This window comes from Nannospalax galili, unplaced genomic scaffold (assembly GCF_000622305.1).
Source record: "Nannospalax galili isolate Female #2095 unplaced genomic scaffold, S.galili_v1.0 scaffold287, whole genome shotgun sequence".
Taxonomy (NCBI): Eukaryota; Metazoa; Chordata; class Mammalia; order Rodentia; family Spalacidae; genus Nannospalax; species Nannospalax galili.
Genome location: NW_008357493.1, coordinates 2,141,035 through 2,165,021, shown reverse-complemented (window position 1 = coordinate 2,165,021; position 23,987 = coordinate 2,141,035). Strand labels below are relative to the sequence as shown.

Below are 23,987 nucleotides of genomic sequence, written 5' to 3'. Positions count from 1 at the left end.
ACAAAACTACAAAATAATAGAATTAATCTAGCCATGTCATTAACCTTTTCTAACCTGTGTACTTACAAATAATGCTTACATTTTACACTTTCTGAGTTTCAAAACTATCCAACTGCAAATATAATGTTTGAAGTTTCCATGGGCAACAAAAAACTAAACGTTCCATGTCCAAAGTTACTTTTTCTTAAACCGCAGTGATGAACAAGACAACAGCAATGTTCCTTGTTCAGTAGTGGAAAAGGAAAACATATTTAATTACTAAATTTAAGACTGCATAGCCATTTCTTGTCTGTTTTCACAGGTGAATTTCATAGCTCCTTCTTACCTGATTTGTGTTTCAAATTTGTGGTCACCCCATCAAATTCAGATTTATCAATTTCCCATGCAAGAGGTAGCTTGCCCAAGCTGGCAGATAAGTTTTCTAAGTTATTTTCTTCATTGTAGATTATTTCTGAAGCATTAGTTGGGATACCAATGTATCTTGATGAATTATTTCCAGCAGACAGTGAGGTACTGTCGGGGAGGCAAGGAGAGCGGGCTGGGTTTGGAGTTTTATAGATTGAGGTTGCCTGGTTGAGGAAGGCATAGTCTGAACAGATGGCATAAATTTTTTCCCGAGTATGTGTTACTGGACAACTCCATGGATAATGACTGTCTCTTTTAGGACCCAAAGGTGCTCCTGAGGCACTTGGGCAGAAAGATTGTACAGCACCTTGTAGACTCTCTTCTGGGTACCTGCTCTCAGATTTGTGCTCACCATGTCCAGGATCATTGGATCTTCCGGCTTCTGCAACGTTAGGCATTGAAACCAACTGGAGAAGTCTCTGTTCCCAGGAAGAAGCCACAACCCTTTCTCCCTCTTGAAAAACAACTCTGACAGTTGTTCACAGCATTCTTTGAAAGCTTGAGAGTTGACAAATGGAATCCTAAGAAGAGAAAGAGGAGAATGAGAGATCATCAATTCATCAGACACTCTGAATGGCACTAAACTATTTCAAGTACAATTTATATGCCTGCATTCAATGCATATTGATTTTATGACTGTATATCCTGAGTTAAAACCACTTACCATCTATCTTATTTTAAAATTTAGATTAGGAGCTGGGAGTATGGCTTACTTGGTAAGATGCTTGCCATACAAATATGACAACCTAGTATGATCTACAGCACCCACATAAAAATAGCTTGGTGTAGTGGCACATACCTATAGTCCCAGTGCTGGGGAGGAAGAGACAGGAGGACCCCTGGGCCTTACTGGTCAACTAGTCTAACCAAATCAGTGAGCTTAGGGTACAGTGAGAGGCCATGTTCCAAAAAATAAGATGGAGAGTAACTGAGAACGACATCCAGTGTCAACTTCTGACCTCCACATGCATGCACATACACACATAAATAGTTTAAAATAAAAAATGAGAACATAACACAATTTAAAAGGGGGAAAGTGTCTGCAAAGTCATATCTCTAAAGACAATAAATAAATGACCGATGAGCAAATGAAATTATGGTCGGCATCATCATTTGCTATGGAAATAAAAAGTAAAACCACAACTAGATACCAACTCACATACACACACACCAGGGCGGCTGCAATTAAAAAAAAAAACAAAAACACAGGCAATAGTGAGTGTTGGCAAGAGTGTGGAAAAATTAGAGCCTTCAAGTACTGCTAATAGAAATATAAAAAGGTCCTGCTGGTTTACAAAACAGTTCTTCAGATATTTAAATAGTTACCACGTGGCCTAGAAATTGTACTCCTAGATAGATAGAAAAGAAATCCAAATATACCTGCACCTTAATAGCAGAATTACTCATAATAGCCCCAAAGTGGAAACAACCCAAAGTGCTATCAACTGATGAATGGATAAAACTGTTTCAAATTTGGGGTCACCCCATCAAATTCAGATGAAATATTACTATCATCCATTTGGTGAAATATTACTTGGCAATAAAAAGAATTACTGATCCATGATACAACATAAATGAACTTTGGGAAATTATGCTGATGAAAAGAATAAGTCATAGAGGTACAGATTCCACAGGAGTCCAATTACATAAAATATCCAGAAGAGGCAAATCTACAAAGGAAACTACATCTTAGCACTTGCCAAGGGCTGAAGGATTGGGCATGAGGAGGGGTTTTCCTTTGGAATAATGAAAATATTCCATAACGAAAAGTATAATATAGTAATGGTAAAAGCCCAACTTAGGAATATACTAAAAATTCATTGAAGTGCACATTGTAAGGCATGTGAATTGATAGATAGATGATGATGATAGATAGATAGATAGATAGATAGATAGATAGATAGATAGATAGATAGATAGATAGATAGATGATAGAGAGATAGATGATAGAGAGATAGATAGATAGATAGATAGATAGATAGATAGATAGATAGACAGATCAATCAGTAACACTGCCTAAAGTAGTGCATTAACAAGATCATGTTAAAAGTATGTAGGGATAAAAAGACACATGGAGAGAATGGTCATATTTAAATCAACAAACAAACTTTTAAAATTAAAAGCTGCTGTCACTAACTTCTGATCAATCTTGGAGAAAACTGGATTTCAAGTCTAACCTGATTCCTTTGATAAAGAAAATGGTAAAGAAAGTTCAAATAGCCACTGAGGGCATTCACAGAAGCAGATTCACAAAGAAAGTCCTTAAAGCAGCACACTGTCACAGGTAGCCCTATACAGGTGCCAGACAGAGCAAGATAGTTCTCTCTGGGCTCTGGTGACCAAGCAGTGCCTAAGAGATTCAACCCACCATAAGGGACCAGTTTGGCTTTTAACAATTAGTGTATCATCCCATTTGTTTACTTTAAACATTAGAAATGAAAATAACTAACATGGGTTATAATTTTCTCATGGCTACCATGCAAGTATGGCAGAAGCCCATGACCAAGTCTCAGAAATAAAGGGAATGATCTATACAGAGCCTCCCACATCTGAATGATAGAAAATGGAAAGGTCCCACATATCCTTGACAAAATTTAAGGAAACAGACTCCACAGAAGGATTTCACTTTCTTTTTGATAAATCTTACTGTGTCTTCAGATACTGTTTGAGCTTCCTCCTCTTTCTTCATTCTGTGGTGTGATGCTGATGGTGGCAGAAGATGCAAAGGGAAGCACAGAGCATGAGGTTTGCAGACCAAATTAACTGGTCTTCTTTGAGGACTGGGTTACTCCCATTTTTAGATGCCTTAGAATACATTTCCTACTTCTATCTATGAGGCTCATGCCTTTCTTTAAAGGCCATTGTGGTGGAGGGGTACACATGTGTCTGTGGCTGGAAGTAGGAGGAAAAGACAACAGATGGTCAGCTGGGGCAGCAGGCAGAGGTTACTGATTCAGCGCATCACAGATGCCCCAAGCACTGGCGTTTGTCCATCACCACCTCATGTTCAGTTCCACTTTGCATTGATACCTTCAAGTTGAATGAAATTTTGACTGTGGAACCAGCTCTGTTTCTCATAAATTTATTTTCATTTGGAATATATACAATGTTCTGGTCAAGAACATAGGCAAGGAGGAACATGGTGGCCCAAGTCTGTAATCCCAGTATTCAAGAGGCAGAAACAAGGTTGAGGCTAGTCTGTCTGTACTACATGGCTAGTTCAAGTCACCCAGGAATACATTGTAACCAAAAATATATAGCAAGCAGACCCTGTTTAAAAAAAAAAAAAAACCTAAACAAATAAAAATAAGCAAAGAGAAACACTGCACTTAAAACAAAAGTTACAACTGAGCTTGCTGGGAGCCAAAGCTGATGAAGAACACAGTACTTGATTAATAAAACATGAAACTCTGGTTTTGTCTGGTGGGGGGCGGGGTTGCTTGCTTTTAGCAATGGTCACTGAACAAGAGTAATCTCTTTGGTTGCAGTTTTACCTTTAAAAAAGATATATTTTATACTGATTGTCACTAAAAACAAAAGGTGTCAAAAATTCTTCAAATGAACCACTATTTATGTAGATTTATATCTTTGAAAATGTGTATAATATTTATAGGTTTAATTACCTAAGTAAAATATATTGCAGAAAAAAATTACAAAATGTTAAAAGATATTTCACAGAAAATGAAAAGGATCCAAAATCTGTGCTAGGGTTTCTTTTCTTTCCACACCATGTCTGATTCCTGTCTACTCGCCCTCTGTAGTTAAAAGCAAGCCCAAGGGGCTTCTGCAATGGTGTCCTCAGGACTTCCACCAGCTTTCTTAAAAGGAAGGAAGGGCAATTTATTACAGAAAAACAAGAATCATTAGAGTCACAGATAGTTGATAGGTTGTAATCATAGCCTAGGGGAAAACCTAACGTATGAAGGTGTGATTACCCCACCTCTGAGCCTGCTTTGCATCTCCTTTTGTCTCTATGTTAATAACTCCAGGTCACCCACCATTAGGGGTTGTCATTTCTAGTTGGATAGGTACATAGCTAACAGAAAGTTAAGTTTCACATATATGTGTATGTGAGCGTATGTGCACAAACACATACACTCATAAAATTTCCCTGCCTAAAGCTCAGCTCTTAGAACAAACAGCTAATTCCTTACCTGGCCCCAAATCATTAGCTCTGTCTAACTCCATGTATCATTCCCTCTCCTTCCACAATATTTTTTGCTTCTCTGAATGTCTTCCAGCCCACCTTCCTACTAATTCTTTCTTATCCATCTGTCAAAGATACATTCAAATGCCACTTTCTGGAGATGCTTTCTTGCTGCTCAAGTTAGATCAGCTTATCTTGTATATACTAGGGAGGCTTTCTTGCACAAGTCTTTTTGAGTGTGATTTTACATTTACATATGGTGTATGACAAATGGCTGCCTCCTCAAAGTCTGATTTTCCTGACAATTGTATACCCAGGGCCTAGCATTTATCCAACAAATACTCAGGTGCCTACACTGTGCCAGGCACTATTGTAATGGTCCCCCTCATTTGATTAACTGAGGTTCCCTCATGCAGGTGAGGCATTACTATATTGACTTCATAATGAAAATGACTGCAGAAATAAAGCTCAGTTCAACACTTTATTCACAGAATCTGACAAGCAACAGAAGCATTAACTGCCATGAAACCCAAGCTCTCAGCGCACCTCTAGAAGTAACTGGTGAAAGTCACTGTAAAGAACCGTTCTGTAAAATAAATATACCATTTGTAAAGACAATAGTCATGGCCTAGGTTACATTATCTTCGGGTTATATTTTAAGTCTTTATGCCTAAGGATCAAGTTTGTTGGAGAACTAGACATTTTATAAAATCTCACTGAAGCCTTCCCCATAGCACAAGTATTATAAGCAATAGTCTATATAGAAAGTGCCCCAGGGCACTTAGTGGCTTGCTAAGGGTTGGATCAGGAACACTAAGAACCAGCCTAGTCCCTATCCTTCCCCATCACCACCCTCCCAACGTCCTCCTGTCCCTTAGTCTAGGACATCAGACCAGACCCCTTCCGGGCCTACCTAGGGATACCGGGATCCCTGCAGCGCACGGCACCCTCCTGGAGCCACGGATCCGGAGAGGTGAGGCCAGGAAAGACTTCCTATGGCCTCCGCTTGGAGGCACGGGGCAGTCAGGCTCCGAGGCCACCAGGATGCATGCAGGCCGCTGAGAGCCCGGAGCACAGAGGCGGCGCGCAGGCAGCGGAAGCAGCGCCCCTGCCCACCGCCCTCCGGGGCCCGGCGCCCCCAGTTCCTTCTGGCCTCCTCCTGGCCAGCTCCCCGACTCCCCGCCGGAAGACCGAGTTCGCCGCGAGGGGGAGCCCGCGGAGGCCTGCGGGGTGCCGCTTCCAACCTGCGGGGAGACCCGGGGACAGCTGGCGGTTAGTGCCCAGGATGGGGGGAAGGGGGATGAAAGAGCTGATATCGCCAAGAATGACAAAAGGCAAGAAAAGAAACGCTGGCCTAGGCCGTAAGGACGCACGGAGCCAGCCGGGTCCGGGCTTTCCGCGCCCCTCGCCGCGTGCAGCGGGGACCGAGGATGACTGCGCTGGCGCGGGGGCGGGTGTGCATCGGCCACTGCCAAGCCGGGTGCCCAGGATCGGCCGCAGGATCGGCGTGGAGACCCGCGCCCGGAGAGAGGGCAAGAATATCCACGGATGCACCTCCAAAGCGAGCTTTGTTCTCGGGCTTTCTAGTCCTCGCTCCTCTCGCTCCCTAGCGACCCAACTCTTTACCCAGCTCTTTTCCGGGAGGGCAGGGGCAGCCTGGCAGACGCGACCGCGCTTCCGAGGGGCGGGACACACGACCGGCCATCCCCCGCGGACCCCGCCCCCTGCCCCGGGGGATACCTCGGGACTGTGCACTCGGGTCGTGGAGCCGGATGCTGGAATGCAGGACCAAACCTGGATCAAGCCCAGCACGCGGCCCAGCACGCCACTCGCATCGCGCCTCGGGTTACCCAGGGCCGAGTCTCTGGTTCCATCCCAGTGCGCCGGGACAGCGCTCTGCACCGATGGGTGGCTGAGTATCACAGACATCTTCCGTTCATCCTTTAATACCTGCGGTTGGCACTTGAAGTGAATACAGTGGCCGAAATATATGTTGTTAAAGTCTTAGCTGTGACCCCAGACCTGCATGTGCCCCCTGTTGGGCATCTGTAGTGTCCCCCCAAAACTGTGTCATTCAAAGCAAAAAGGAGGGGGAAGTGAGAAGTGGGAGGACCTCTGGCAGGATTTCGCTAGTTCTATGGCGAACTACAAATCCCAGAGAACCCAGGGACCGGGACTTGTGTCCACTCTGCCACCCACTCGCCCACTAGTATGAGGCCTTACTAAGCCTGCTCGACTCGCAGGCCAATGCGTCGTCGTGCACCTTGGCTGGAGTCAGGCGGATTCGTCCCCCAAATGATGCTTCAGTGGCTGGAGTAGCACAAGTTTATCATTGTCCGGAGAAAGGCGCCCTGCAGCTCCTGCCGGGTTCTGCAGAACGTCTGGCGCCTACACATGCCGGCGTTCTGGATGTGACAACATTCCCGGGGACAGCGGAGACCCACACATCTGGCGCCACTTTGGCGAGCCCTGTTTGCTGCCGGGACACCCCCCCCACCCCGCCCCCCACACACACACCGTGCCCTGCCTAACCCCAGGCTACCTCGGTCCGCTTGTAGCAAGTTCGAATTTATCCGTGGATCTTTGGAAAGTCGGTCTTGGAAATGTTTAGCATTTTGCTGCTTTCCTGCCTGTTCCTGGGGCTTGTGCCAGCACTTACGCAGACCAGCGCAGAGAGGAGGCTGAGCCCAGAGAAGAGCGAAATATGGGGACCCGGGCTAAAAGCCGAGGTCGTCCTTCCTGCGCGCTATTTCTACATTCAGGCGGTGGATGCATCAGGGAAACAGTAAGTGGAAAAAGGACTCCTCGGCTATTTGGAATCACGATGAAAAATTACTGTTTTATCTGTCCCCCGTCATTTATTTCTTCAGACAAGTTTACATTCCAGAATATTGAATGCTGCCCACATCTGGTTATAACAGGCTTCCCTGTCCTAATCACATTTTCCCTGTAGCTTTAAAAGTAATAACGAAAGCCATATTTAATGTAGTATAAATTACATTATGTTATAAAAATAACTCTTTGTAGCAAGCCCCTTCATGAAGAGTTAATACGTCTTGCGACTTGATGGCTATGGCATACTTCCCAAGTAAATGTTCATTGAAAGAACAAAAGAACTATGCAAGCAGTGTACCCAGAAGGCAAACCTCTGGGGCAAAACATGTGTTCTTAAATTCCTGAAAACATTCTGGTTGAGCTGAAGCTATTCCAAGAAGCAGAGGTTTCTGATGAACATATATACGTTTTATTTAGAGGCAGCTTTGTCTGATATCATGTATATACATTGTATTCACTAACTTGTTATAGTATGTCTTACACTTTTTTGGTACTTATTTCCTGTAAACTCAATGCATCCATTATTTCAGTACTGAATAAAAGCTCAGGACTGAGAAGAATGTGCATCTGGGGACCATGAGTCCCAGATCCTCCCTTTAAAACTTCGTCTGTGTCTTCCCCACCTTTCGAGTCTCAGTTCACTCAACCACTAGGAGCTCTTAGCTGTTTAAATAGGAATTGAGGCTAAACAAATCTTTTTTCTAACTGCTTTTCCCATAAGCTGTTGTAAGTACAATTCCGTAGGTATAATAATACAACTGAGTAAACTAAATACATCCCAACTCCGGGAATTGAATGTCCAGAGCAGTTTTGTTGCTAATATGACTAACTACTTTGATTTTTGCCCATGGCTGGGTACAACTTTGAATACTGATTTTTAAGAGTCATTGAGAACAGTTTTGAAAAATAACATCATCTTTGGAACAACCATTTAATAAATGACAAATTGACGGATGTAGGATTGTTATGTATGGAATGCATGCATGTTTCTATGCTTACATAGATTAGCAAATTTAATAGTTCCATTGCAATTGTCTAATGAAAGCATCTTATTTTATTTGGGCCATTATTATCCTTTTTGTTAAAAAAAAAACTTATTTTTATTTATGAGCATTTTGCCTACTTTGCCTACTTGTGTGTAAGGGAACCTGTGTCGTGCAATGCTCACATAAGTCAGAAGAGGGCATTGGATCCCCTGGAACTGGAGTTATGGATGGTTATTAGTTGCCATGTGGGTGCTGGGAACAGAACATGGGTCCTCTGCAAGAGCAGCCAATGCTCTTAACCCCTGAGCCATCTCTCTGCCCTTAAAAAGTCTTTTATCCATCATATTCGTTCTGGTACTAAAAGCATAAGAGAGAAGGAAGCAAGCACATCTTAGGGGAAGAATGTAGTAAATAGTAAAGTTTTACAGATTGAAAAGAATGAGTACTGTGCATTTGATCTTTAAAATAACCCACATATCTCATTGCTCTTCTGTCACAGATTCACATCCTCTCCAGGTGAAAAGGTATTCCAAGTTAGAATCTCAGCACCTGATGAGCAGTTCACTAGAGTTGGCGTCCAGGTTTTAGACCGAAAGGATGGGTCTTTCATCGTAAGATACAGAATGTATGCAAGCTACAAAAGTCTGAAGATAGAAGTTAAATACCAAGATCAACATGTGGCCAAGTCTCCATATGTTTTAAGAGGTATTTTGGACCATTTTACAATAGTATTTGAGAGAGAGAGAGAGAGAGAGAGGATAGATAGATAGATAGATAGATAGATAGATAGATAGATAGATAATATGTGTATGTGTATCATTCCATAAGTAAGAACAACTTTACATGCTTTATCACTGAAAGAAAGAAACAAAAACCAGATGTTTCCCTAATTGAAGGCTAAAGTAAGAGGCCTGGTAATTTGCTCCCTGAAGGCATATTAGTAAGAATAATCAAGTTAAGGGACTGGAGGAATGGCTCTTCAGTTAAGAGCATGTGCTGTTCTTGCAAAGAATGGAGAACAGGTCCCAGCACCCACATCAGGTGGCACACAGCTGCCTATAATGCCAGCTCCAGCTCTAGGGAATCTGGCATCCTCTCTGGACTCCAGAGATACCTGCACTCATATGTGTACAGACAAATACCTATGCATATAATTTAAACTAAGAATAATGAAGTTAAATATGTAGTCATAGATAGCTCTTAAATGGAGATAGAAGACTTAAGTAACTGATAAGTATTGCTAAATTGCAGGGCATGATGGTGCCTGCCTTTACTCTTAGCCCAGCTCTCAGGAGACTGGTGGATCTCTGAGTTTAAGATCAGTCTGTTCTACACAGCAAGTTACTGGTCAGCCAAGGCTACATAGTAAGACCCTGTCTCAAAAAATAAAGTTTAAAATTGTTTAAAAGATTTAAAAAATTTGGGAGCTCACTTCTGGAGTGCAGAATGGGTTGTCTGTTGATTTTGTTGTCATTGCAATGCCATTGTTCCAGAGAAATTCTCTGCTGTTTTCTCACAAAGGATGAGAGGACAACTTTGTTGCATAGGGCAAACTCCTGTTTCATTTGCAGGGGTGACAGGACCCCAAGAAAAGTAAGGATTTTTTTTTATTGTCTAAATTATTTTCCTATGTTCTACTGGGCCTCCATCCAGTTGGATGATTCCATCCAACCTGAAAAAACATTTTAAAAAAATACTACATTGTCATCTTTTGCCTGCATCAGGTGGAAATCCAAGGATGACAGAAAGGAATAAGAAAGTCTCAATTCACTCTGGTATATTATGTTAGCATTATTTCTATAAATGTATAATTAATTCATTGTTATGATATTAATGAAATAGAATGTTTAGAGGATTGCCTTTGCTTCTTTATGTTTCTTTTAAAAAGAAAACATGGTAGGAATTGTTTACTTCTGTTGTTATTAATGATGATTTACCCATTGAGAAAAGTACCTTAGACACTTTAATAACCTATTTATATAATAGACCAGTGAAGTATTAATTCATATCACTTTTATCCTTTGGAACACATATATTCCTTTATTTTTTGCTAATATTTGGTTATTCTTTGTGCTGGATAGCCTCAGTTATCAACTTGACACACTAGGAAGAGGGAACCTCAATTGGGGAATTTCCTCTATAGGGCTGGCCTGTGGGCATGTCTGTGAGGCATTTTCTTGATTGTTGAATGAAATGGGAGGGCATTGCCCACTGTGGGTGGTGCCAACCCTGGGCTGGTGGTCCTGGGTTGTATAAAAAAGCAGACTGAGCACAGGCTAGGGGAGAAAGCCAGTAAGCAGTATTCCTCCGTGGTCTGTGCTTCAGCACCTGCCTCCAGGTTCCAGGTCTGAGTTCCTGCCCTGACTTCTCTCAGTGATGAACTGTGACCTTGGAGATATAACATAAAATAAGCCCTCTCCTCCCCAAGTTGGTTTTGGGCAGTGTTTTATCACAGCAATAAAAGGCAAACTTGGATATTCTTTTTAAAGATTTTTTTTAATATGTATGTATCTATGTGACAGTATGGGCACAGGCATGCAGGTGCTCGTGGAGTCCAAAAGAGGAGGACATCAGAGCCTCTAGAGCTGGCATTACAAGAAGTTATGAGCCTATGGATGTGGGTGCTGGGAACTTAACTCAGGCCCTTTACTAGAGTAGCAAGCACTCTTAACGGCTAAGCCATCTCTTCTCTTCAGCATTAAGGTTATGTACAGGAACTATAAAGAATAGTGAATTATAATGTCTACTGTAGAGCATAAACCCATTGGCTTGGTTTGAAGTTGTGCAACATGAACCAGAATGTAAAAATACCATAAGGCCAGCGTAATGTTGTGGCATGCATCACCACTGGATCAACTTCAGCAGATATCATCCAGGTTACTTTGGCAAAGTTAGTATGAGGCTTTACCACTTAAAGAGGAACCAGAGCTTCTGCCCAACTCTCAACCTTGATAAATTTTGGACATTGGTCAGTGAACAGACACAGGTAAATACTGCCAAAAACAAGACTGGCATTGCCCTCATCACTGATGTGGTACAATCGGGCTACTACCAAGTTCTAGGGAAGGGAAAGCTCCCTTCATCCATCCTGAAGGCCAAATTCTTCAGCAGAAGAGCTGAGGAGAAGGTTTAAGAGTATTGGGGGTGCCTGTGTCCTGGTGGCTTGAAGCCACACAGGGAGGTTCATTAAATACTAACATTGTTTTCTGTTGTTGTTGTTGTTGTTGTTTTGTTGCTGTTTTTTTTTTTTAAGCTGTAAGACTTCATTGTGAAGAGCTGTCAGGATAGAAGACTGACTTACACTGATCTAATGTGATAAAAGCACATTTCTTTTAGAATATGTTTTCAGTCGAAATGCCCTTCTTACCTAACTAATCAGTTCATGGAGATGTGTTTTAGGTTTTGTTCTGTTTCAGATGCTAAATGAAATGCTCATCATTGTTGTCCTGCTGTTTGTATGTGAATAGGGCCAGTTTACCATGAGAACTGTGACTGCCCTTTGGAAGACAGCGCAGCCTGGCTACAGGAGATGAACTGCCCAGAAACCATCACTCAGATTCAGAAAGATCTGGCATACTTCCCAGCTGTTGATCCTGAAGAGATTGCAGTAAAAATTCCAAAAAAGTTTGGACAGAGGCAGAGCCTGTGTCACTACACCATAAAGGACAATAAGGTACAACATGTGTTTGAGGCTTGTTTCTTTTCTGAACTTCCTATTGTTCTGACCATTTGGTTACAGCTGGCTACTTTCAGTAAACATCATTTTATGGGAATCATTATGGCAAGCTTTTCCTGCTAACATATGCTGGTATTTTTAGGTTAACATAATAAATGTCAAATTCTCTTTTAGGTCTATCTCAAGACCCAGGGGGAGCATGTAGGGTTTAGAATTTTCATGAATGACATACTGCTTTCTTTGACTAGAAAGGTAAGTGTATCTTCTGAGTTATAATATGCAACATTAGTCTAGCTTTTACAATGTGATTTTTCAAAATAAAACTCATGTCAATATGAGGAGTGTTGCTCTACTGCTATTCTGAAGTTTTGTTGTTACTTTCCAAGGGCTACTGTAATGAAGTACTTCAAACTGAGCAGTTTAAAAGGACAGAAATTTATGCTCTATGCTTCTGGAGGCTAGATATCTAAAATCAAAATGTTGGCAGGGCCACACTCCTGAGATTCTGGAGGCATCCTTCCCTACTTTTTCCTAGTTTCTGGTAGTGGACCTTTATCCTTGATGCTCCCTGGTTCACACCTGTGTCACTCTAATCTCTGCCTCTTGTCACATGGCCTTCTGCCCTCATGAATGTGAGTCTCTGGGTCTCTTCTTCCCTCTCCTCTCCTTCCCCCTTCTCTCCTCTCCCAAAGACAGCAGTCATATTGAATTAGCATCCACCCTACTCTTGTGTGATCTCACCTTAACTAAGTAGATCTGCAGTGACTGATTTCCAAATAAGGCCACTTTGAGACACTGGGGTTTAGGACTTAAGCATATCTTTTGGCGGACAATGGGTCAATCTACAACCATGTCATATGGAAGAAAGAAAATTCCTTATAGTAAAATCATTTTAGTACTAAACCTACTTAGGTCCAAAGAAGACTTGCCTTATACTGAATCTTGTTCCTTGGTGTCGGGTATTTTAGTCAGGTTCTAGTGGAATACTCCAACTATAATGTTAAAGTGGCTGATTTGAAAAACCATACCTACATTTACCAATTGTATATTTATTTATATTTGTTTATTGAATAATGTGCATACATCCTGATGATATTACTTATGGAAAATCATAGTATGTTTCTTCTCAATATACAAAGCATTTGTAGTCAGTTAACTCTGAAACTAGAAGTTATTTAATAACAGTTTTATGCCTCCTTTAGGCTAAGACATCAAGATACTACAAATACTTCTTGCTTATCTGTGTTACTCCATAGTAAAATAGGTGTTTTCTTCAAGATGCCAATTTCTCAAGATGCTTCTTCAAGAGATCAACATACTTCTAGCACATGCACACATACATACACACACACACACACACACACATCTTTTGGAAATACTCTAAGCACTTCCCATGGCTAATTATAACAGGTTTCTTCAACACATTCTAGTCATTTGTCAGCAAAGACAGTATAGATTGGAAGCACTTTTCTGGCCAAGGTGTTGGGCTTCCTGAATTCAGACACCTACTGCCTACCTAGTGTGTGTTTTTAAATGGAAGTCTCTGGCTCATTATCAAGAACCTAGGGTTACAGCTCCAAGTGGTATATTTCCCAGCAACCCTCTCTCTCCTTGATCACATTAGAGTCTCAGCAGTATTAGAACAAAAATTCCCTTTGCCAGCTCATCTTTTTTGTAGTTAGCCTGTAAGCTGCTTTGGACACCACCGAAAGAAAACTTAGGGTTCTTAACCATGGGGCCACATTCCGAAAAGTTACTGGCCATTTGGCCTGAAGTTGATAAGATTGGCTTTTCATTAGGTACAATGGCTGATTTTTTAATTAGCATACCAGGTGATGGGTTTCATGACATTTCATACATTCATACATGTATTACCATGTACTTATATTCACACATATACCTTTTTTTTTCTTTTTTTTTTTTTTTGCTTATTGAGACTAGGCCTTGCTGTGTAGCCCAGGCTGGCCCTGAACTATGTAGCCCAGACTACCTCACATTCACTATGTAGCCCACTGGCATTCAACTCATGCTCATCCTGTCCCAGCCTCTCAACTAATGAATTTACAGACTTATACCACCATACTCAATTTGCAAATTTTAATTAATAAATATAAGGTGTTACATAATGTAAAAACTAAGCTCTTTGTTCCCCTGCACACACAGGTGAAGATGCCAGATGTGGAGTTTTTTGTCAATTTGGGAGATTGGCCTTTGGAAAAAAAGAAATCCAATTCAAACATCCAGCCGATCTTTTCCTGGTGCGGCTCCACAGATTCCAAAGATATCGTGATGCCTACCTATGACCTGACTGACTCTGTTCTCGGAACCATGGGCCGGTGAGAGACAGTCAGGGTTGACCCTGAGCCTTGGTTTGCTCTCTTTGGTGAGTTCTTTTCCATCTGCCTTTGTGATTTGATGGTTTGGGAGGAAGACGTGTTCCACTTTCTGTCTTTTAGAGTAAGTCTGGATATGATGTCTGTGCAAGGTAACACAGGGCCTCCCTGGGAAAATAAGAACTCCACAGCTCTCTGGAGGGGCCGAGACAGCCACAAAGAGAGGCTTGAGCTAGTGAAACTCAGTAGAAAACACCCAGAGCTCATCGATGCGGCTTTTACCAACTTCTTCTTCTTTAATCACGATGAGAGCCTGTATGGCCCCATTGTGGAACACATCTCCTTTTTCGATTTCTTCAAGGTAGGAATCATCTGTGGCCATTCCTTTCTGCTTTTCTAAATTATGTGTAAAGACAGCATGGGGGAGGGGAGACTGAAGCCTGCAAGTTACAGGGGAAGGGAGGAAAAGAACCAAGACGTGGAGATGTCATCTGATTCTGGACTTACTAAGCCATAATGGTGACTCTGCACCGAGGGAATTTCGAACCTGGAAAAAGCTCTAATTTTTCCAGATAAGCCTTAAGATAAATGCATGTCAGCTCAAATCATTTTTTTATTAATGAATGCATGTAAGTCATTTTACAAATACTTCTCCTGGAACCAGAGCAGCACAAGAAGATGTAAACCAGGTGTCTCTCATCAGGCGTTCTGGTGAGGAATGTGCTTGAAACCCATCCAGATGTGCTGCCTGGGAATTCTGGGGATGACACATGGTTTTCTGCATCTTGAGTGTGGATTCCTCATGTTTCCCAGGGAAAATTCTTTTTTTAATTTTAACAACTCCCTTATTTCAAGTAATGGGTATGGCCCTGCTCTCTGGACCTCTGGGTGGTTTCTAAAGTTCTCTGGGTCAGCAAAAAGGTGTGGTAGGAGAAAGCATGTGAGCTCCTTTGCTTTGTGGATGCCCATGTTTTCATTTGATGGGTTACACTGTTGTAGGTAGACCTAAAGGATGCTATAATTGAACTGTTAGTATTTTTCACAGATGCATCATGAAAGTTTTTTTTTTTAAGGAGAGATTAGCCATCCCTTCTCAGAAAGATTCTTTCTCTCTGTGTCTGTCTGTCTCTCTCTCTGTGTCTATATGTATAGATGTGTGTGGGTAGGTGTATATGTATCTAGGTACATATGTGTATGTGTGTTATATAGTACTGTATATATATTTGTGTAGGTGCATGTATGTGTACAGATGCATATGTATGTGTGTGTGTGTGTGTGTGTGTGTGTGTGTGTGTGTGCGTGTAGGGCAGAGGAACCTCAAGTGTCATTCTTTAGGAGCCAGCCACCTTGTCTCCTGAGTCAAGGTCTCTGACTTGACTGGAGCATGCCAAGTAGGCTAGACTAGCTGGTCCACAAGCTCCAGACATCCACCTGCCTCTCCCTCCCCAGCATATGGATTTCAAGCACGTTACAAGCCATCACACCCAGCCTTTGTACAAGGGTTCTGGGAATCTAAATTCAGGTCCCAATGCTTGCATGGAAAGCAGTTTACTGACTGAGCCATTTCTGCAGCCCCAAGCACAGCATTTGATGTCTTGGCTTTATTTCTGCCTGTTGAATTTTCTACAGCTAAGGCTATTGATTTCCATAGTTCTATGAATATTTTTATTCATAGATAGTCTTGCCCTAGAACTTGTCAATTTCCTTAAGACGTGTGTGGCCATCTGGTGTTTAAAAAACGTTGTTAACATGGCACAGAATGTGCCACCATTAGATGCACGTGTAAATTAATATAGACACAGAGGAATCCCAAATCCATAACACTCAAAATCTGAGGGCAAAATCTGAGGGTGGCAAAATGGTGTGCGGAATTGGGAGGAGAAAAAAAGAGAGTGGAAAATGGGAATTTAATGAAGGCTTTTCTACTCTCCTGCTGTTTTGCAGCATAAGTATCAGATAAATATTGATGGCACTGTTGCAGCATATCGCCTGCCCTATCTACTGGTAGGCGACAGCGTTGTCCTGAAGCAGGACTCCATCTACTATGAACACTTTTATAATGAGTTGCAGCCCTGGAAACACTACATTCCAGTCAAAAGCAACCTGAGTGATCTGCTAGAAAAGCTTAAATGGGCAAAAGATCATGATGCAAAGGTAAGGTCAGTCTCATAGAAGGCTTGCTCCCATTTGTACCACAATATCATGGGAATATTTGAAACATGCCTAGAGACTAGGGTGCTCAGAAACAGCTTTCAGTTGTACATAGGATGTTGCCTGACCATGGGTATCACAGCAGTTCCCCTCCCGGTAAACATAAGCTTGATGTCTTGGATTAGCTGTCCACTCTGCCTGTGAAACAAAAGCTAACCTTGGCCTGGATTGTGCTCCTCCAGTCAGGTTGGTATGAGCACAGGCAGTGTTTTTACTAACAGTGAGAAGATGGCCTGTCTGGCAGGAGATGTGACTAACTGTACTGTAGAGTAAAGTGAGGGATTATTAATACATGAGTAAACTTGAAGCTAGGTGTCTTCTGAGGATGGTGAAGGCAGAGTATTCATGTAGTGCCATGTTTTATTTACTTGATAAAGTCATGGTTACTTTAATTGCTGTATATCCTCTCTCTCCAAGAGAGGCTTAATTCTAGGACACCCCAGATGACAACTCAGACTTTCAGGTCTGGCCAACCTCTCTGAACAAGCATAACCTGTGAAATGTTCTTTTGCCACATAAGACTACTCCCAAGGATGTTTTCTGTGTTATCTCGCTCCATGCATATCCTGAAGATATATACATATGTTTGCAAGAGAAAAAATTTATGTTCCATTAAAGGGTGTTTTATCCCCATAGGCCAAGAAGATAGCAAAAGCAGGACAAGAATTTGCAAGAAATAATCTAATGGGCGATAATATATTCTGTTATTATTTCAAACTCTTCCAGGTTAGTAATTTTTTAAAGTCATATTGCTTAAAACTACACATATTTATAGGCAATAATATTCAAATAAAATTTTCTAGAAGTATATTACTCCAAGGACACATATGTACCACTTTCAGTGAAAATCAGAGACAAATATTAAATGAGTAGTTGAGGTTTAGAGTGTGACTTACTTATATGGCATTTGTCTAGCATGCATGAGGAACTGGGTTCGGCTCCAGAGACTGAGAAAAGAAGGTGAATACCAAAGAATAGCTGACAGATAATGTTACAACCTCAAGTGAAAAATGTTAATATTAAAACTGTATGTGGTATATGATTAAGAACTTGGCCTTTGTGCCTGCAAATTTACTATACATGCCTTTGTATTTTCTCTTTGCATTACGTGGTGCTGCCTTAGCATTTGTACAAAAAGTGCAATAGGCCTCTTATCGTGGCCCCAAGTATTATAAGTTCTCTTGGAAATTATTTCCACGGACCCAGTCATTTGGGAAGTGAAATCAAAGTATATCTAACAATTTCAAAGACTCACCTTAAGATAATATTTTTATCTGAGAATTACAGATACTGACCCCCATACTTGGGCTCTGCTACAAAGCAAAGTTGATTTGTTTCTGGTCTGGACTGGACCTTCCTGTCTTATAACATCCTGTAGAGGATGGTGAAGGGATACAGAGGGTGAGCTATGCAAAATGAGTACACCAGGTTGGGAGGGTGGGGTCACTATCTGAACATGTAAAGATCCATTGAGCCATGTCATTAATTCAAGCTAATGTGAAGCACATGTTTAGCACAGTGCCCACTGCAGAATAAGAACATAATCAAGGAAAGTAGTGACTCAGGCCTGTACAGACTTGGTAGAAAAAGTAGAACTAGGCTCTGTTCTCATTTCTAGGGAGGACTTTCTGCAAAATTATCTCCTTATAAAGCAGAAGATAGTTATAAGGAAAAAATTAGTCATATATATTTGGGATACAGCCAAGTGAAGGGGTATACACCTGTAATCCTGGCACTCAGGTGGCAGAAACAGGAGTATTATACAAGTTTGAGGCCAACCTGATCAACATACTCAGTTCTAGGCCAACCAGGGCTACATAGCAAGACCTGCAAGAAAGACCTTGTTTCAAAAAACAAAACAAGATAGGACTGGAGAGCTTGCTCAGTGGGTAAAGTGCTTGCTGCACAAGCATGAGGACCTGAGTTCAGATGCCCAGCACTCATATAAAAATCAGTGTATGGTGGAGCATCTGTAGTCCCAGCACTGAGAAGCAGTGACAGGAGGCTCTCCAAGGCTCACTGGCCAGCCAGTCTAACCAATTGGTGAGCTCCAGTCTCAGTTAGAGCTGCTGTCTCTAAAAATAAGATGCAAAGTGACTAAGGAAGATCCGTGATATTGACCTTTGTGTACATACAAATATCACACACACACACACACACACAAACACACACATACATGCACCACATATAAGCACACACACAAGCACACAAAGTAGAGTAGAATAGTGAGAGGTCTTTTAGGAGTCAGTAGCCAGTGTTCACATGACAACCAGGACTCAGAAACTGCTGTTGGGCAACAAAGAAGGATATGGAGGATATTGTAGGTCACAGTCTGGTACACATGAATTAAATGAATATTGTACTTAAAAATTCCAATATGTCTCATTTGGTGACTGTACTTAAAGTGTTACTTAAAGAATGCTTTTCTATTGGTGTTTAACAGGAATATGCCAGTTTACAAGTGAGTAAACCACAAATCCGAGACGGGATGAAGAGAGTAGAACCAGAGACTAAGGATGACCTCTTTCCTTGCGTGTGCCATAGAAAAAAGGTAACAAGACTGACCTCCTGGCCCTAGCTGTGTGATAGAACCGGCTCCCATGAGCTCACTGCCTGTGAAATATGCAGAAATTTTGCACACTAGTTAACTTCTTTGGTAGCTTATAATCAGCCTAGTGGGGCTACTACACCATGACAGTCCACATCTGGCCAAGATCAATCAGAACTAACCTTAACCCAGATTTATACCAGGCAACAAATGGTTGAGTTCTTCCTCAGGTGCAGGGACAACTCAGTCCACCAGATTTGGACATGTAGCAGATAAAGAAGTGTATAAGAAAGGATACTAGTGAGAAGATGGACTAGCTCCCTGACAAAGCTGTGGGAAGCCTTTTTTAAAAATTATTTTATGGGTGAGTGTATTGCCTGCATATATGTAAGTGCACTCATGTCATGAAGTGCCCTTGGAAGTCAGAAGAGGGTGTTGGATCCCCTGGTACCAGTGCCAGGACAGTTGTCAGTCACCATGTGGGTGCTGGGAACCAAACCCAGGTCCTCCACAAGAGCAGCAAGTGCTCTCAACTGCTGAGCCATCTCTCTAGCCCCAAGGAAAGCCCTTTTTAATGTGAGAATTCAGATTTCCAGGCTTTGAATAGATATTGATAGTTTGGAAAAATATTTTCCCATGGATCATCTGATATCCTCATCTCCCAGTGAGATAAGTTTGGCAAAATTCATCATCCCAATGTAGAAATAAAAGCAAACACAGCCCTGAGGACTCATGTTACCGACTTATTCATTACAAAGTAGTCACTGTTGATGCCACCACACAATGACTTTATTTCTAAAAGTCAAGTCAATATACACATTCATAAGGCTGGAAACACCCTAGAATTTGGGCAGTCACTGCCTGCATTTTATGGTTAACTCCAAGATGGGGAGATGGTTCACTGGTTAAGAGCACTGCTGGTCTTCCAGAGGACCCAAGTTCAGTTCCCAGCACCTACATGGTGGGCTAAGAACATCCATAACTCCAGTTCCAGGGAATCTGGCACCCTCTTCTGGCCTCCACCGGCACTGTATACATGTGGTGTACTTTACATACATGAAGGCAAAATACTCATACACATAAAATACAAATTTAAAAATTAATAAAAAAAAGAATTTAGCTCAAATTCTAGTTTGATTGTAGCAAACCAAAACCAGCCTCCATTGACCATATCATGTGCTTGTGTACAGGAGACAGAGTATTGTTTGATTATAGTTGAGAGTTTTGTTGGGGCGGGGGGAGAGGAGGTTACATAAACTACACACTCTCTCTCTCTCTATATATATATAGTGTGTGTGTATGTGTGGGGTGTGTGCATGTGTATGCATTTGTATGCATGTGTAAATTTACTGGCTTGACAGTATTTTCTAGGGAATTGGTTTTTTGTGGGAGGGGCTATGTGAATATGCACGCAATGCTCTCAGAGGCCAGAAGAGGGCATCAGATCTCCTTAGAGCTGGAACTAGAGGCAATCAATTGTAAGACTCCCAGTGTGGTTGCTGTAAACTGAATTTTGTGTCCTCTTGAAGAACTAGAAGCGCTCTTAAACCACTGAGCCATCTCTCCAGCCCCAGGATTGGCAGTATTTTAAACAACATCATCATATTTTTCAATGAACAAACTCAAAATTGTGGTATTGTAACTAAAGATGAGAAGGCAGATACAGTTACTGTGTTACTCTCAAGAACATTTTAAAGGGATAGTGTGCCCACAGACAGCAATGGTGAGAGCTCTTAATAGCTTACTTGACTGAAATATGCAAGAATTCTGCCCAGTATATTTTTTTGGTAGCTTATAATCAGCCTATTTACACCATGACAGTTGACAAATCAGAATTTTGTTTGGTTTTGGTTTTGGTTTTTTGGTTGTTTTTTTTTTTTCTTGTTGTTGTTTTTTGTCTTTTTGAAGCAGGGTCTCCCTGTACCCCAGCTGTCCTGGAACTCACTATGTAGACCACGCTGGCCTTGAACTCACAGAAATCCGCCTGCCTCTGCCTCCCAAGTGATGGGACTGCAGGCGTGCACCACCATGCCCACCTTTTGTTTTGGTTTTTATCTTTTTTGGAGAAATGACTTACCACTAATTCACTGCTCACACCCTCCCCCCAAGTGGTACATCCTGTCAGTGTTGCAAAAGACATAAAATCATTAGACCCAATAGTGAAACAGGGATTGGAACTGCCAGATCAAAAAGTATCCCTGAAGCTGGCATGGTGGTACACGCCTTTAATCCAAGCACTTGGGAGGCAGAGGCAGGCAGATCTCTGTGAGTTCAAGCCCAACTTGGTCTAATAGCGAGTTCCAGGTCAGCTAGGGTTACAAGAACTCTTTCTCAAAAAAAAAAAAAAAAGGCATCCCCTTCCCGAATCCTAATTTAATATCACAACACTTCTCCTTTGAGCTCTACAAGAGATTGGGAAGTTTTGTTGCTCTGTTATCGCTAAGTGATTTAGAGGAGGTACCACATTAGTATCTTCCCCCAGCTAGTGGAACTTAGAGTCACAATGGTAACTTTGTTCATTTCTGTTCTTGGCCTACTCCTTCCCTTTGTACAGTTATCCATAACACAGGGCTTTATGGTGCCACAGCCCCCAAATGTTTAGGATCCCCATCCATAACTTCACACTTGGTGATTCTGGTCTTCTAGAAATAGTCCTGAGCCCTAAAGACATTTCTTGGCTTTTTTCTGGCTCTCCTCTTTGGGAGAAAATCAGTGACTGGTGTAGTTTTTATTTATATAAGACTTCTTAATGGCTCTTAATATTTTTCTTCTTAATTTCAGACCAAAGATGAACTCTGATATGCAAAGTATCTTCCATTCAAATGATGGTGCTCTGAAGATTCTCTTCTTAACTGTAAAGAAGGTCATTTTTAAGTATTAATTCCACAGACAATGTAAAATCTGTGTGACTGTTTTCATTATCAAGGTGTTTCTTCTTATGCAGTATTCCCATGACTTCTTTACAGCACATTTTAAATTTTTTGGTAATAAAACTACCTTTATTTTAAAGACCTATATTGGGGCTGGAGAGATGCCTCAGTGGTTAAGAGCACTGGCTGCTCTTGCAGAGGACCTAGGTTTGATTCCTAGCACCCACACGGCGGCTAACAACCGTCCATAACTCAAGTTCCGAATCCAACACCCTCTTCTGACCTCTGTGGGCACTGTACCACATAGGTACATTTACACACATGCAGGAAATACACTCATACACATAAAATTAAATAAAAATATTTTAAAGGCCTATGTTGTACTAATTACTAGCTGTATTTGAACCATAGAGTAGAAAAGGGAGAGTTTCTACTTGCTGTGACTCAAACCTCAGAAACAAAAACAAAACCAGCCAGTTATAGTGGCTCATGTGTGGAATTCTAGCACCCAGGAGGCTGAGGCAGGAGGATTGCCATGAGTTCAAGGCCAGCCTGAGTTACAGAATGAATTCCAATTCTTACTGTGGGCTATACAGTAAGACTCTTACCTTAAAATATATAAAAAAACAAAAAAACAAAAAAACAAAAAAAAACAACTCTCTCTCCTCTGAGCCATTGAGCCATTATTATTTTGGAATGAATGGTCAATTATAGCCAAATCTCATTCTAATACAGTATCCAAGACCTGTCTCTTTTTTTGGTCTTTTTGAGACAGGGTATCCCTGTAGCCCCAGCTGGCCTGGAACTCACTATGTAGACTAGGCTGGCCTAGAACTCAGAGTTCTGTCTCTGCCTCCTGAGTGCTGGAATTAAAGGTGTGCACCACCATGCCAAGCTCCAGGGCCTGTGTTTATCTGGCATCCCTCTGCCTGCATGATTAGTTAGATCTCTTACCACTTCTTTTTTTTTTTTTTTTTCATGTTTTTTTTGTGGGGGGAGGGGGTTGAGACAGGGTCTTCCTGTAATGGGGCTGGTCTGTAACTCACTTTGTAGACCAAGCTGGCCTTGAATTTACATGCCTCTACCTCCTGAGTACTGGGATCAAAGAAGTGTGCCACCACACCCAGCTCTTACCACTTAAGAACTCACCAGTGGCTGCTTCCTTCCTGCCCTGGGATTTGCTTTTCTCATGGTGTGGAAGCCACAATCCGCTCTCCTTTGTACAGCTCAGTGTTCATTTCAGGAATCTAGAACCACTTCTGAATCTGCCCCTCAGATTCTTTGTGTTATGTGTTCACTGTACTATGTGGTAACTGTTTGTAGACCCTCCTTTCCACCCCAGATTTAATGTACTTTTACTACAGAGACCATCTTTTTAGGTCCTAACAGGCTGCCTGCACCTAGACCAGCCAGGAATGAATGAACGAATGGCAGTCACATTGAAAATGCAGTTAAATAACTAAAAGGGGACCAGGTATGGTGCTACATGCCTATAGTCTCACCACTCACAGTTTCAACCAGTTAGACAAGTTCCAACCATGTTATGAAGGTCAATCTGCTTTACTCAAAGTTCACTGATTTAAATGTTAATGTCATTGAAAAATACCCAGGAAGAACCATTCAGAATGTTTGGCCTAGCCAAGTTGACACAAAAAGTTAACTATCACCAATGGGAATTCAACAAATATTTGATGAACACCTCGGATATTGGACTAAGTTCTGAAGACAGAGCAGTAAGTAGTCCCTGTCTCTTCAGGACAAAGAATGAAAAATAAGGAACAGGAAAATAATGTAATTACGGGTTATGACTACAAATGACATTACAGGGGTGGTAATAGAGTGACTACTTTAAATCATAAGATACTAATCAGACATGCTGCTGATTTTTCACTTTTAAGGTGCTTGCTATAGTTTATGATAGTTTATTCATCTGTTAAAATTATTTAAAATTTCCTTCTAACACTAATTTACTAAAG

At 41.6% G+C, this 23,987-nt stretch overlaps 2 protein-coding genes across 3 annotated transcripts in view; one reads left to right on the top strand and one right to left on the bottom strand.

Annotated features, from left to right (window-relative positions):
- Positions 1-5,601, bottom strand: part of Bivm (basic, immunoglobulin-like variable motif containing) — a 35,685-nt gene extending 30,084 nt beyond the window's left edge. For both annotated transcript variants that reach the window (XM_017794881.2, XM_017794879.2), the window contains exons 1-2: positions 5,466-5,601; positions 326-926 (exon numbers count right to left, since the gene is read on the bottom strand). In XM_017794881.2, the coding sequence (XP_017650370.1) occupies positions 326-803 (478 nt within the window). In that variant the 5' untranslated portion in view covers positions 804-926; positions 5,466-5,601. The remainder of the gene's footprint in view (positions 1-325; positions 927-5,465) is intronic.
- Positions 5,602-7,066: 1,465 nt separating this feature from the next.
- Poglut2 (protein O-glucosyltransferase 2) lies at positions 7,067-22,151 on the top strand. Its single transcript, XM_008855160.2, has 10 exons — positions 7,067-7,337; positions 8,873-9,078; positions 11,841-12,046; positions 12,224-12,301; positions 14,213-14,385; positions 14,506-14,743; positions 16,327-16,536; positions 17,230-17,319; positions 19,037-19,144; positions 21,923-22,151. Exons 1-10 carry the CDS (start codon positions 7,156-7,158, stop codon positions 21,938-21,940), a joined length of 1,509 nt encoding a protein of 502 aa, XP_008853382.1. The 5' UTR covers positions 7,067-7,155; the 3' UTR covers positions 21,941-22,151.
- Positions 22,152-23,987: the final 1,836 nt, after the last annotated feature.

What these genes read in the sequence shown, in the direction of transcription:
- Poglut2 (XM_008855160.2), top strand. Translation starts at nt 7,156, where the DNA reads ATGTTTAGCATTTTGCTGCTTTCCTGCCTGTTCCTGGGGCTTGTGCCA. An exon ending in GTCTCCATATGTTTTAAGAG is followed by an intron (nt 9,079 to 11,840) that starts GTATTTTGGACC and finishes GTATGTGAATAG; the next exon opens with GGCCAGTTTACCATGAGAAC. An exon ending in GTTCTCGGAACCATGGGCCG is followed by an intron (nt 14,386 to 14,505) that starts GTGAGAGACAGT and finishes TCTGTCTTTTAG; the next exon opens with AGTAAGTCTGGATATGATGT.